The sequence below is a fragment of the Trachypithecus francoisi genome, unplaced genomic scaffold (assembly GCF_009764315.1).
Source record: "Trachypithecus francoisi isolate TF-2019V2 unplaced genomic scaffold, Tfra_2.0 Lachesis_group0, whole genome shotgun sequence".
NCBI classification, from domain to species: domain Eukaryota; kingdom Metazoa; phylum Chordata; class Mammalia; order Primates; family Cercopithecidae; genus Trachypithecus; species Trachypithecus francoisi.
The window spans coordinates 26,569,626-26,585,034 of record NW_022681453.1 but is presented as its reverse complement, the minus strand read 5'-3'; the positions used below and the strand labels follow the sequence as shown (position 1 = coordinate 26,585,034).

The 15,409-nt window shown below is 43.0% G+C and overlaps 1 protein-coding gene across 13 annotated transcripts in view; it reads right to left on the bottom strand.

Annotated features, from left to right (window-relative positions):
- The window catches only part of PXK (PX domain containing serine/threonine kinase like), a 101,280-nt gene that overhangs the window by 29,582 nt on the left and 56,289 nt on the right, over positions 1 to 15,409 (bottom strand). For all 13 annotated transcript variants that reach the window (XR_004436910.1, XR_004436912.1, XR_004436913.1 and 10 more), the window contains 7 exons: positions 9,219 to 9,296; positions 8,654 to 8,727; positions 7,714 to 7,788; positions 4,270 to 4,374; positions 3,613 to 3,714; positions 1,863 to 2,024; positions 1,342 to 1,459 (listed from right to left, as the gene is read on the bottom strand). Coding sequence is in view for 6 of the 13 variants with exons in the window: in XM_033210272.1 (XP_033066163.1) it covers positions 1,342 to 1,459; positions 1,863 to 2,024; positions 3,613 to 3,714; positions 4,270 to 4,374; positions 7,714 to 7,788; positions 8,654 to 8,727; positions 9,219 to 9,296 (714 nt within the window). In the remaining 7 variants the exon portion in view is untranslated. The remainder of the gene's footprint in view (positions 1 to 1,341; positions 1,460 to 1,862; positions 2,025 to 3,612; positions 3,715 to 4,269; positions 4,375 to 7,713; positions 7,789 to 8,653; positions 8,728 to 9,218; positions 9,297 to 15,409) is intronic.

Sequence of the window (15,409 nt, the reverse complement as noted above, 5' to 3'; positions counted from 1 at the left end):
GCTTGGTGAAGGGTGGACTTGCATATCTCCAAGGCATGGTCCAAGAGCTACCCTGCCTTCCCCTCTCTCTGCTCCAGCTGTGTGTGCCAGCCTGGCTGTGGAGGGGATGAAAGGGTCCTGGATGAATCTGTACCAGTTCCTGCATCCCTCCTTCCTTTTTTTTTTTTTTTTTTTTTTTTGAGACGGAGTCTCGCTGTGTCGCCCAGGCTGGAGTGCAGTGGCGCGATCTCGGCTCACTGCAAGCTCCGCCTCCCGGGTTCCCGCCATTCTCCCGCCTCAGCCTCCGAGTAGCTGGGACTACAGGCGCCCGCCACCACGCCCGGCTAGTTTTTTGTATTTTTAGTAGAGACGGGGTTTCACCGTGTTAGCCAGGAGGGTCTCGATCTCCTGACCCCGTGATCCGCCTGCCTCGGCCTCCCAAAGTGCTGGGATTACAGGCTTGAGCCACCGCGCCCGGCCTCATCCCTCCTTCCTAAAGGTGCTCTCACTTGTCCTCCAGCTCCCCTCGGCCCCCGTAGGAAATGATGTAAGAGCTCCTGGATCCAATTTGTCTGGGTGTCTGCATTCCTGCCTGCCTGCCCTAGGTCTGGGCCTGCTAGGCTCTTATCTACTAGGCTTCTGGTCTATGGCTTGCTTGTTTTGTTTTGTTTTTGTTTGAGGCAGAGTTGTGCTGTGTCGCCCAGGCTGGAGTGCACTGGCGCAATCTCGGCTCACTGCAACCTCCATCTCCCAAGAGACGGATTCAAGCAATTCTCGTGCCTCAGTCTCCCAAAAAGCTGGGATTACAGGCATATACCTCCATGCCCAACTAATTTTTGTATTTTTAGTAGAGATGGGATTTCATTATGTTGGCCAGGATGGTCTCGAACTCCTGACCTCATGTGATCCACCCGCCTCAGCCTTCCAATGTGCTGGGATTACAGGTGTGAGCCACCATGCCTGGCCTCTCTTGTTTCTTACAAGTCTCACTTCAGCCTTGATCTGATGTCTGACGGCTGCCTGAGTCCTCGAAACTGGCTTCAAGTTGCCTGGCTCTGGCTTCTGCATCACACTCATACAGGCCATACTTCTCTTTACATTCTCCTGCTTCCAAAGCTCTAAAGCATTTTACGAAAACTTCCCAGAAATTTCAGATAGCCTGACAAATGGACAAGCCAACTGAATTTTCACAGAAGTGTATTTAAATAAACTACTCAAATTTGGTCTACTTTTAAATTGGGTAAGAATTTCTGGCTGTGGAGGACAGCAACTTCCTCTGGGTCTTTCCTGGACTCTGAAAAGGGGATGAGTGGCTCTGCACACTACCAGGGCCCAGAAGACCCTTCCCAACCCCATACTGACCCACAGCCATGGACGGGGCAGGAGGGAAGGAGTCCACAGGCACCGAGTCTGGCGGTCGTCCATAAGTCATTTCATACAGTAAGTGGCCAAAGCAGTGAACATCCACACTTTCCAATGTCTGTGGAAGAAACAGCAGCAGTGTGTTCACTCTTCACTTTGGCTTTGTGGACCCCCATGCTCCTGCCCCAAGCCTCCTCAGAGAAACAAAGCCCAGGGACAGCCCTGCTCCTCACTGGTAATGTAAATACAACTCCAAAGCCTTTTGTAAAACCTCATGAGGTATCCCAAAGGTCTTGGTCCGACCCTCCACAGCTTTCCAATCAGTGAGTCCACCTCCCTCCTTACCCAATCGCCATTTCAACTCAGCCTCCCAGAGATACAGCAATGCTCTGAGGGCTGATGGGCAAGGCCTGTCCCAACTGTACCTTTCACTACTTGGTGACTATTTCCTACATGAGCAGATCATGGGGATAACTGACACCTAAAACTGAACCTGCTATTTCAATACTTTAGCAACTTACATTGATTTTCCTGAATTGTGAAAAATAAGATCGGTAGAAGGCAGGCAGGCCCAATAAGGAATTCTCAAGGTCTAGCAGCCGGCAAGTGTCCCCATCGAGCATCACGTTGGAGGCGTGAAGATGCCCATAAGGGAATCCTTTGTCATGAAGAAACTTCAGTACCTATTAAAGCATATGGGAAAGTTACATTTTCCCCCCAACTCATTCAGATATAAGACAAGTTAAACTTTGTTTTTTAGTCAATATATTTTGAAGCAAAACCAAACAGGTCACTGGGAAGATTCCTGAAGAAAAATGGCACCTCTACCCATTTGTTTGGAAAACGAAGTGAAGCTGAATACTTTCCAGTTTTGAGGCTGTGAGATGCAACATCAGTTCTTTCTTTCCCCAAAAGAATAGAGAACCAGCCTGCATATGCTTGGAATTAATAACTGTGACGCCAAAAGGCTCTGCTTTAAGCACTTTCTGATTCCAATCAGCCAGCTCTCTTCAGGGCAAAGTCTTAATCCTCCTGCATAGATGAATGAGGCTATCATATAAGTGCTTCTGTCAGTAATTCAGAAAAAGGGGTTGAACTAGAAAACATCTCTAGTTCAGTCTCTCCTCCAAATATATTTAGCTGTTTATTAATAGGAACACACAACAGGATCCCAGAAAAAGCAGTAAATCTTTCAGCTGCCATGTAAATAATCAGTGGCTTACCCAGTAAGAGAGATGCCTAGATATAGCCCTGCAATGTCCTGGTGAACTAGAGCAGTGATAGCCAAGTGGGGTGCCCAGAGTAATTCACTAAGGACTAGAAGAAAATATTACAACTTTTCTTCCTAGTTGTTTGTAAAAATATTATTTTTTTAACTTATAATATACAAAATATATTATTAGTATGCTCTCTCCATCCAAAAAAAAAATATATATACACACATACACATACATGTATGTGTGTAGTAGTACATGCATATAATTTATAGTTAAATAGACATAACATTGGGATATTAAATTGGTTATTACTGATAAGGTTGCATAATCCCAGAAGCTTGGAGAATACTGATCTAGAGGGTGATGTTGGAAAGGCTTCTTACTGTTGGTTATACTTCTGCAAGGGAGCCATATGGCTATGTATATGACATAACAAAATAAAAAATCTTGGCACAGGGATAAAAAGCAACCAAAGATAATATAAAAGTTGGTATCAGGCCGGGCGCGGTGGCTCACACCTGTAATCCCAGCACTTTGGGAGGCTGAGGCGGGCGGATCACAAGGTCAGGAGATCAAGACCATCCTGGCTAACATGGTGAAACCCCGTCTCTGCTAAAAATACAAAAAATTAGCCAGGAGTGGGGGCGGGCGCCTGTGGTCCCACTTACTCGGGAGGCTGAGGCAGGAGAATGGCGTGGGCCCGGGAGGCGGAGCTTGCAGTGAGCCGAGATCATGCCACTGCACTCCAGCCTGGACGACAGAGCAAGACTCTGTCTCAAAAAAAAAAAAAAAAAAAAGTTGGTATCCACACAGTAAAGTTCTTAAAACTCAGACACTAAATTGCAACAGCTAAAGCTTTAAGAATTTTGTAGACCTAAGTGACTGTTGCCTTAGTCTCAAATATTTGCTTGTTGAGGCAAAATATGACAATGCAATCAGTTTATAAGTAATCAGACAACTTAAGTGACTTTGGATATGACTTAAGAACTTTTCCAGGTGAATAATGCAATTTTGGATGAAATTTGAATGCAACTTAAACAAAAGTACCTCTTACCTCTAATATTTGCCGTCCATATGTTTTTATTTGCTGGAGTTCCAGGCCCTGAATCTTCTTAGGGTTGCAGTACTTCTTTAGAAATGGGTCTTTTGGTTTTGACTTTGGAAAAGAACAAAGAACACATAAGAAAGCAGCAGAGGCGCCAATATCTGCACACAGACTCCCTGACCAGGCAGGATTCTACAGAGGCTAGGGGTACCAGAGATGGCCAGCTGCAAGATGTGAGTTTTTAAAATACAACAGTCTGTGTTGTTGATAGAAAGAGGCTGACCCGGATTCCATCCCTTCTCTAGCCCAGTGAAGATGTGTCTGGTCTTACCCGTAGCAGACCCGAAAGTCTTGCATATTGTTCGAATTCTTCAGTACTGCTTTGTTAAGTGCAAAACACAAACTTAAAAACTGACCTAAGAGAGCAGCTTGCAATGTAATGGACATAATTATTAAATGTTCAACCTTTCCTCATGTGGGAAAAGGAATGCTCTTTAACCAAAGTAGGTAGAGTTTTTATTGCATGAATAAAAATAAATTCCAAATACAATTGAAACTAACATCAAATCCTCAGGGCCTAGCCTCTGGAGTCTTAGAGACTAAGTATCAATAATAGGTTCTAAAGGAACTTGAGAATTCCTTATGACCATGAACTTGCACAGGTACCTTGTAGATCAGATCCTTCAACGTTCCCTTTTCATTAAACATCCTAATTAGCAACACTGAGGATTCATTAGCTGTGGCAAAGGTAACTCGATAGATGTAAGGGTGCTGTCAAAACAAAAAAGAAATTCACATTGATTTGTATCAGGATCTAGGTCCTTCTAAATCCAGAATCTGGTTATGCAGAGTCAAGTACTACTGTGGTGGTGCAGTTGTATATGAATGTAGTGATATTCCCTGAACACATGGCATTTTCAAGTCATTCAGTGACCAGCTAGTTCCTCCTTCTTCAGATGGAGGAAGGGACATAAACTGTAGGAACAAAGGAAAACAGGAAACAGATAATGGATGTGGTAAACTCTACAAGTGAAGGGGTCCTGTTTGGTGTGTGCACTCTCACGGCTCAGGCAAAAGTGTGGTGGAAGACAGACAATGTCCAAGTTTTGAGGATAACAGTGTTAATATCCTGTCTCTGTAAGTCAGTAAAGAATACAGCCAAATCTCAGAACTGCCAAATGGAGACCAGGATCAATGTGTCTTTGTTCACAGCTTTGCCTAACATTCCAAATGCACTGCTGTTTGGGTGCCAAGCCAAGAAGCATGATAGCCAGAAAACAGGCAAAAGTAGCATCTTCTGGAATCTCAGCCCTTTCCACAGTAGCTGGCATGAATCTTCTTATCCTTCTATAGAATTTTGCAACATAAAGATTCACAGTGTCCTCAGATGAGGAAACTGACATTAAGCAACTAGGGTGGAGAAAAGACAAATTATTTAATGTGTGAAAGGAAAGTGATTTTTCCCTGGAATTCTGGTTACATGAAACAAACTGGGTCCAGACAGGTATTACAATGCTCATTAGCTCAAAGGAGTATCATGAAAATTTAAACCCATGGGAGTTGAGCTATGCAGGGATTTTGGAGGCTGGCATGCAGTAGGTTGGGGGGTAGAAAGGTATACCCAGGAAAATATAGTAATTGATCATGAAGTTCTCCTGATTATCACATCAGAATGGTTGCTGCTGACTTTTTAACAGCTTTGTTGAGATATAATTCACATGCCATTACTATTCACACATTTAAACTGTACAAGTCAATGATTTTCAGTATATTCAGTTATGTAACTATCATACAATCTAATTATAGAACATTTTCAACACCCCAAAAAGAAACACAATGGGTAGAATAAAAATCCTTGAGTACATACTCATACAAATTTTTTAAACAGGGAGAAGAGAAGCTCTTTAGAGTAGAATGCCAACTAATAAATAAATACAGAAGAAATAATACAGTTAGAAAATCACATTAAATGCCAAAATGCTAGTGAGCTTGATAAAGAACAGAATATGTAGTCTCACAATATCTCTTTACACACTGGTTATTAATTATAGGTATTTATCTTAAGAAATTAAGGATGGGTATAATGTTTAGCAAAAATTGTTCACTATGGCTTTTTTTTTTTTTTTAATAAGAGCAAAAAGCTGGAGGTGATCTAAATGTCAATGGAAGATTGAGTAAACTAAGGTATAGCCAATGATAATTCTATACAGCCCATAATAATGATGCTATATTTATTGACAACCAAAGATGCTCACGGTTTGACAACTAAAGATGCTCATGGTACACCATTAATGAAAAAAAATCAGGTTCTAAAGCACTACATATATAATTTACTTTTTTTATCACAAAAATTCTTAAAAAGTAACAACTGAACATTTTGGTTCTGTCAGGCCTCTGGGCCCAAGCCAAGCCAAGCTATCACATCCCCTGTGACTTGCACGTATAAGCCCAGATGGCCTGAAGTAACTGAAGAATCACAAAAGAAGTGCAAATGCTCTGCCTAGTCTTAACGGATGACATTCCACCACAAAAGAAGTGAAAATGGCCAGTCCTTGCCTTAAGCGAGGATATTATCTTGTGAAATTCCTTTTCCTGGCTTATCCCGGCTCAAAAAGCTCCCCAACTGAGCACCTTGTGACCCCCACTCCTGCCCGCCAGAGAACAACCCCCCTTTGACTGTAATTTTCCTTTACCTACCCAAAGCCTATAAAACGGCCCCATCCTTATCTCCCTTCGCTGACTCTCTTTTCGGACTCAGCCCGCCTGCACCCAGGTGAAATAAACAGCCATGTTGCTCACACAAAGCCTGTTTAGTGGTCTCTTCACACAGACACGCATGACAGGTTCACACTTCTGGTTGATTGGGGTTACAGGTAAGTTTTATTTTCTTGTTTTTGCTTATCTGTCTTCTGACTTTGCTACAATTAATAAGAACCATTTATATGTGCTATCTTTTTTAAAAGAAGCACATCTAGTAAAAAGAAATTTAGGGCCAGGTGCTGTAGCTCACACCTGTAATCCCAGCACTTTGGGAGGCTGAGGCAGGCGGATCATGAGGTCAGGAGTTCGAGACCAGCCTGGCCAACATGGTGACACCCTGTCTCTACTAAAAATACAAAAATTAGCTGGGTGTGGTGGCACGTGCCTGTAATCCCAGCTACCAGGAGGCTGAGGCAGGAGAATCACTTGAACCCAGGAGGTGGAGGCTGTAGTGAGCTTAGACTGCACCGCACTCCAGCCTGGGTGATAGAGAGAGACTCCATCTTGGAAAAAAAAAAAAAAAAAAAAAAAAAAAAAGAAATTTAGAACTAGCTCCTGACAGCCTGTGTCACACAACCAATCAAGCTCTAAGACCAAAGCGTCTTTTGGCTTCACATTGTACCTCATTAATAGCTTGGTTTTGCTAGCTTGACAAGACACTACATGGCCAAAAACAAATTGCCAAACCAAGTGCACAAGTCAGCGTAATTGTGTTCAGTTCACTAGTGATTCATTCCAGGGAACTACATCTTCATGCAGACAAGATAAAGAATGTCAATGTTAACTCAATTTCCTGGCCAGATTAGTCTTTGCTGAAGACATTCTGCACATATTTTGAAATATATCAATGTGGTTCTTTGCACTGAAGGCCCTGGATTAGAGCTGTGTAATAGCATAAATAATACTGTGTATTCCTAAAGGTCAACTGGTTAGCCTGTGAGGGTAGCAACTCAGATAGAAAAATGGCGATTTTGCCTTTTCTTCACCCAGCTTATCTAAATCCTCATTAGTTCTGTTTTCTCAGGCTAGGAAGAGTATCTTTCAGTTCCACTGATATAAACACCTTCACCAAGAACAAGAGGCTGGGAGAAGTGGCTGCTTCCTTACTCTGATCTTTGTTTAAAATACAAAGTCTATATTTAAACTACTACGTTTCATGGGTTGTGTAGATGTCATGAATGCCATTTCAAATGGCCTATGATCTATGAGATTAGCCCTATACAATTTCAGTCTGAACTGAAATCCACTGTATTTCCCCATTCACTTTTCCAGCTCTTCTGTCCATGTTCACCCAGAAAAAATACTGTGACTCTGTCATCAGCACTGAGAATACTAGAAAGATATACTCACCAAACAGGAAGGCAGAAGTTTGATTAGACACTGAAAATCTTTATCTGACAAATACTTGTCTGGGCCAAGGTCAGCCTGAAAACATGAAAAGGATTATCAGGGTACTGCTTTGGTCACCAAAAGAAAAATTCCTTGTCTTTCTCTTTAATTTTATTATCCAAAATATGACTGGAAACCAAAGATGAAAACCACAATAAGTCTGGCTGTCTCAAGACCTTTCTGGAAAAGCAGTATGTAAAAAATACTAGACTTAACTGTCATCTTATCTAATTCCATTAACCAAATATATCACTAAACTCTCAAAGTCAAAGAGATAAAATAATGACCCAAGTCGTTTTTTTTTTTCTGGAAGTAAACTCCAAAACTGTAAACCCTAAAGAGATTCCAGAATTATTTTAAACTGTTCCTATTTCTTTCCAAAGGTTTACTAGTTGACCAAATGTAATAGAATTTATATAACCAAATGCACAGGAAAACGATTTAAAATGACTTTTCTTTGAAAAGGACCAAGGAAGCCTTTACATGATCACTTTTTTTTTTTTTTTTTTTGAGATGGAGTCTCTCTCCATCGCCCAGGCTGGAGTGAGGTGGCCGGATCTCAGTTCACTGCAAGCTCCGCCTCCCGGGTTTACGTCATTCTCCTGCCTCAGTCTCCCGAGTAGCTGGGACTATAGGCGCCCGCCACCTAGCCCGGCTAGTTTTTTGTATTTTTTAGTAGAGATGGGGTTTCACCGGGTTAGCCAGGATGGTCTCGATCTCCTGACCTTGTGATCCGCCCATCTTGGCCTCCCAAAGTGTTGGGATTACAGGTTTGAGCCACCGCGCCCGGCCTACATGATCACTTAAGAGCACAGTACAATTTTGTAATTCCCTTGTCAAATCTGCTTTCATTAACCTATCTGAAGTCACTGAATGAGACTGAAGCAAAAAGCTAGCTTACCCAGCTTAACACTAGCCGTTCCTTTGGCTGATTTTTAATCTTCATCAAGAAATATTTCTTCCTTATTCTCCAACCTGCCATAAAAGCAAAAACGTGCTTAGAGCTGCACAATTTTTGCAACAATTGATATATTTCACTGACTACGTAATCAAGAAAAATTAAGTTTGGCAATATTATTCGCAGTTACATAGGCACAAGTAAAAGAACCATTTAATAACATTGACATAGTAAAGGCTATACTTAAAAAGAAACGGTAAATGAAGAAAATTTTCACGGAAATGGCAGGAAAATAGCACTTCAGTTTAGATTTAGTGAAAAAAAATAGATGAAGAAGGAATGGTGTTTCTGAAAGTTATTACCATCCAAATCCTTTGATGAGGCTTTAACCAAGGTTCATTAAGTATTAAAGGTTGTTAACAGCTGTATCCTCAAGCAGTTGGGATGCAAAAAGAAAAAGAAGTCACCTGCATTTAAGCATGTTCTTGGGATCTGTATCAGAAAGCATGACTAAGGATCCACTTCTGTGATCTGTCTTTTTAACAGAATGAGCGTGCCAATGTCTCACCTATGTCTTTCAAAGGTTCCACCACCTCCCACTTTGGCTCTGATCGGAAGAACATGGAAACCTGTTGTAAGGCAATCTCTGCAAAGACATTTTAGAAACCCATTAGTCAGACACATCAGGAAAGGGCCATATGCTGAAGATGTTATTCTTGTAAATGAAATCCTTATAGTCTATAACCTTTTTTAAAAATGTAATTACCAATAAATAAATAAAATAAACACAAACTAAACGCAATGTGGGATTCTAGATTGGACCCTGGAATAGAAAAAGTACATTAGCAGAAAAACTGGTAAAATCTGAATAAAGCCCATTGTTAATAGTAACATTACTAATAATCACTTCTAGTTTTGATAAATGTGCCATGGTTATATAAAATATTAACATTAGGAGAAACTGGGTGAAAAGTATATGGCAATTTTCTGTACTATCACTGCAACTTCTTTTGTTTAGTTCTGTTTGTTTTTTGAGATAGGGTCTCACTCTGTTGCCCAGGCTGGAACACAGTGGCACAGTCATGGCTCACTGCAACCTTAACCTCCTGGGCTCAAGTGATCCTCCCACCTCAGCCTCCCGAATAGCTGGGACTACAAGCATGGGCCATCACGCCTGGCTAAATTTTTTTTTTTTTTTTTTTTTTTGAGGCGGAGTTTCACTCTTGTTGCCCAAGCTGGAGTGCAATGGTGAGATCTCAGCTCACTGCAACCTCCACCTCCTGGGTTCAAGCAATTCTCCTGCCTCAGTCTCCCGAATAGTTAAGATTACAGGCATGCGCCACCATGCCCGGCTAATTTTGTATTTTTAGTAGAGATGTGGGTTTCTCCATGTTGGTCAGGCTGGTCTGGAACTCCCAATCTCAGGTGATCCGCCCACCTCAGCCTCTCAAAGTTCTGGGATTACGGGTATAAGCCACCACGCCTGCCCGAGGCCTGGCTAATTTCTGGTGTGTGGGGTTTTTTTTGTTTTGTTTTGTTTTTTAGTGACAAGGTATTTGCCATCTCACCCAGGCTGGTCTCAAACTCTTGGCTTAAGAAAGCCACCCATCTCGACCTCCCAAAGTACTGGGAATACAAACATGAACCACTGCACCAGCCCACTGCAATTTCTATGTAAATCTAAAATTATTCAAAATGTAAAGTTTATTTTAAAAATTATTAATGTGAAAATGTATATTTTTCAAAACTGGAAAATCTAAAATATGTAATCTAGCTGGTCTAAGCCAAGAATTCAATATATGAATTGACCAGACCACAGCCCAAGCCCAAAACTCAAAACATGTTCTAAAGTCAGCTGGGAACAGTATTTAATGTTGCTCCAAGTACTATTTATCCCATCTGGAATTATAGCTTTCATCAACAAAAAAGTGATTAGCCTTAAATATATACTAGAAACAAAAGCTAGTGTACAGCAACAACATGGTTCTATTGTGGAAAGTCACCGAGGGCCTGTTTACTGGGGAAAAAAAAAAATCCATCCTCTTTTTGTGTTCATTTATCATGAAAATGTTTTCCCCTTTTAAGAAGACAATGAGAAAAGAAGTTCTTTAAAATTCACTGCATTAAGAAATTATCAAAATTTACATTTCCTATAAAAAGCAACATCTGTAATTTGCCATTTCCCCTCATTGCAGTGAGTAAATGAAGCCACTCCAGATCTTGAAAGCAAACAGCAATCCTCCAAATGCGCTGTGGAATTTCACTTCTGCCTAGCATTAATTACATTCCAGGCAGACTGGTGAGGCATGAGGGATTCAGTAGAAATGCTCTCCATATGTCAAAATGACCTTGTTTGGAATTCACACGTCAAGAGCTTGGCAAACAATATCATTTGGATATGTTTTATAGTACATTTTGAGTTAAGAGATCAGAGAAGAAAACAATTTACTAGCTATTTGTTTACTGACTCAGTATGTAAAGTGTCAATAGCATCAACTCAAGAAAACATGTGATGACCAAATACAAAACTGGCTCCATTCACATTTGTTCTAACTACCCCAGTGTGACAAACCATCTGGAAGATCTGGGTGCAGCAGAAACACGCAGACTTTCATTATCAACACTGGGACTTTGTATCTCTTCTATAATTCATGTTAATATAAAGTGTTTTTAGTATTTCCAAAGTAACTCGAACATAAACTTAAAAGGACATTAAGTGAAAATCATTCATATCAACTTTGAGAAGCAGCATGAAAAATAATTCTCTAATGTGTACAATGTCATTCGAAAAGACTGACAGTGACACGGAATTCCCCACAAAATCATTATTCAGCAATATCTACTGTATGCTACTATGTGCTATACATTGTTTTAGGAATAGGGGAAATAACTGTGAACAGATGGAACACACTGGATTTCTTACTGATAAACTGAGGACTGTGAAATAGCCTTTTTCACTTAGGGGTTAGGGAATTGGAGAAAGGACAATTTCTTCCCACTGAACTGTGATTTACTGCATGACTATCATGTGCCAAATAATAATCCTCTCCTTCTCCAGACTCGGGCAACACACTTCAATCCTAAACATCTACTCCTTTGCTTAGAAGCCTTTACTGGTTCCCCACTTCCTTGCCAAATCAAGACCAAACTTATAAACCTAGTGTTCAACCAACCTCTGGCTTTAACCTACCTTTCTGACTTTATCTCCCACAGTGTGTGGGATCTCTCTGCACACTGAGATTTGCCTACCATGGCTCCTAAACACTGGCCTGTCCCCATTCCCTCAGCATTTTCCATCTGGCCCAGACTCAGCCCAGATGTTCTGCTTCATTAGCCAGGACTCCCTCTCTCCCTCCCTCTTTCTTTCCTCTGTATACTCCCAGTGCTCTATGTGTCCTTCTCTTATGGGGTTACCCAGTGAATGTCCTCTATTAGGACTACTCTATTCCACCTAGACTGTATGCTGTGGTTGGAAGCGTATATCTGGGTAAAGCCAGGATATATCTTCTCAAGCTGCTCTGCCCAGAGCACTGGCCACTGCCTCTCAGCCTGGCTACCTTCTACTCACCCCTCAGGTCTCAGTGTAGGAATGACCTCTTCTGGGAAGCCTTCCTTCATCTTTAGGCGTGGATCATCCGTGCCCCCGCCCCCTTCCCCAAGGTGCTCCCTAACATTTACTCTGCCACAGCCATCACCTGTCAATCTCCCGGTGTAACTGTCATGCAGTAGGAAGTGGGGGAATTATTCTTTCCTCCTTGCTGTATACATAGCACCTAGCACACTAGATACTCAATAAGTATCTGATGAAGCAGGAACCAAGGGTTCAATCATGTTCAGCAGATGTGGAAACTCTCTCCCATTAGAATATGAAATCCGTAAGAAGGAAGGCATCTGCCCTCTAGTTCTGACACAGGAACTGACTGACACATGTGGAAAAACTGCATGCTCAGAAAGTGCTGATAAACAAATTGGAGACAGGAAATGGAGAACACAGTCTTCAAGTCCATCCTGTGCTTCCCACAGAGCTCAGTTGTACCAGGCGCCCCCATTGTGAGCAGTGAACAAACACTGACTCCTCTAGGACTTGAGCTGGGGTTCAGACCCCCAGTCCATTATAGCAGGTTGCACTGCAGAGAGGCCTGCAACCTCACCAAATACCCCGCTGTTGTTCTAAATATAGTCCTCTTTCCCCACTCTCTCCCTTTTTATATCCTGAGTCCACTACTGTCCTACCTTTTCAAGGGATTCCTGGGGCTTTAGACCTAAAAGGTAACTTCAGCACTCCCTGGTCCATTCCCCACTCCCCAGCCTCTTGTTTTATAGGTCAAGATGTGGGCCCACAGAGAGGAAATGCTGCTAATGACAAAGCTGGGACCAGGATACAGGCCTCTTGATTTCTGGTCCAAATGACTTTTGCATGGACATTAAAACTCCCTTACTCCAAGAGGGTATGAGGACTGAGGCGGGAAGATGGCTACAGTGCAGTGAGGCTTTTAAATGATAGAAGTACCTTGTTAAAAATATGAATATTGTAGGCTGGGAGCAGTGGCTCATGCCTGTAACCCCAGCGCTTTGGGAGGCCGAGGTGGGCGGATCACAAGGTCAGGAGTTCGAGACCAGCCTGGCCAACATGATGAAACCCCATCTCTACTAAAAATACAAAAAATTAGCTGGGTGTGGTAGCAAGTGCCTGTAATCCCAGCTACTTGGGAGGCTGAGGCGGGAGAATCACTTGAACTGGGAGGCTGAGGTTGCAGTGAACCAAGACCGTGCCACAGCACTCCAGCCTGGCCAACAGAGTAAGACTCTGTCTCAAAAAAAAAAAAAAAAAAAATTGTAAGGGAGATATATGTGTGAGACAGGTTTTCAACACAAACATCTCATGACGATACCTGTTTTCCCTTTACAACAGTTGACTGTCAATTAGACTTTCTAATTCAAATGAACACCTCACAACTCCCTCACAGAAGACCAAGGGCCTACATTTCCTTTCTGAGGATTGGCTCTTCTGGAGAAAACCTGGAAAAGAAAGAAAGTCCCAGCAGTCCCAGGCTGGGGACCCAGGTAAGAGAGGAGGAAGCTGCCAATGTCCTGAGAGCTCCTGGTTAACCATCCTCTGGGAACAGAATGCCATCACAGTCCCCCTCTAACAAGGCACCCTCACCCTCTGTCAGAGCAAGGACCAGGAAAAGTGCTCTGCTGATTCTGGCCACCACTTGAACACAGAACTCAAATCCTGCTGAAATGAAGCTGGGTGGTGACTGCAGACCACATGGAAAATGAGAAGAGGTGGAGACATTATCCATATTAAAAGGGAAAAGTGGGCCAGGCACAGTGGCTGATGCCTGTAATCCCAGCACTTTGGGAGGCCGAGGTGGGCAGATTGTTTGAGCTTAAGAGTTCGAGACCAGCCTAGTCAACACAGCGAAACCCCCTCTCTACAAACAATTAAAAAATTAGCTGGGCATGGTGATGTGCAGTTGTAATCCCAGCTACTCAGGAGGCTGGGGTGCAAGGATCACTTGAACCCAGAAGGTAATGGGTGCACAGAGCTGGGATAGCGCCACTGCACTCCAGCCTGGGCAACAGAGTGAGACCCTTGCTCAAAAAACAAACAGGGGGAAAGCGGCCCTGCTTAGAGAAGTGCCACAAGGTGAGAGGCATGCAGGGGATGCTTCGTGGGCCATGCTGTGAATCTCAGGAATGGTCCAGTCAAGCTGGCATGGAGGTGGTGGCCTATGTTTCCTTTTCCTGAGGTGGCTGGTGCGTCAGCCTCGAGGCTAGACAAACTCTGAAATTTCATTCAAAGGGGGAAATAAACCAACATCTCTCTGAAAACAGCGTTCATCACCTATTGTTTCATTCTGGGATTATGCCCTCTGAACAGCGGCCAGCACAGGTTCTGGCAGGAGTTTCTGATGGTCTTTTTATACCCCTGCCCATATCTGCTTTGGACTCCTGATCCTCTACCATGCTGGAGGCCTGGGGTTGGGAAGGGGGAGTGGAGATCAAAGACAGTAACAGCATGTGGGGCAGGTATAGAAAAAAGCAGAGAATCGAAAACTGTCAGAATAGACAACCTTCTAGGAGCCACAAAGCATTTTAACTTAAACACTCAGACCAGACTAAAGTCACACAAATGTGCAATCCTGGCTAGGGCCCTCCCTCTCTGGGGGCCTTAGTTGAACTCGTTTATGAAAAGAGAGGGGGCCGGGCGCGGTGGCTCAAGCCTGTAATCCCAGCACTTTGGGAGGCCGAGACGGGCGGATCACGAGGTCAGGAGATCGAGACCATCCTGGCTAATACGGTGAAACCCCGTTTCTACTAAAAAAAATACAAAAAACTAGCCGGGCGACGAGGCGGGCGCCTGTAGTCCCAGCTACTTGGGAGGCTGAGACAGGAGAATGGCGTGAACCCGGGAGGCGGAGCTTGCAGTGAGCTGAGAGCCGGCCACTGCACTCCAGCCTGGGTGGCAGAGCAAGACTCCGTCTCAAAAAAAAAAAAAAAAAAAAAAAAAGAAAAGAGAGGGTTAGACATGATACATCTGCTCTAAGATCCCTTTTAGTTCTGACCCCATGGGACTCAATGTACTTCTGGTGCCAGCTCCCTGAGAGCAAGGAACACATTTATTTGTGCCTGCATCCCCAACACCCAGCACACATCACATTTGTTGAACAAATGGCATCATTATACATACACTACACCTTCATGCTTGCCCTCAGGAGAACATTAGCAGGCACTCGCAGGGAATGAGGGAGA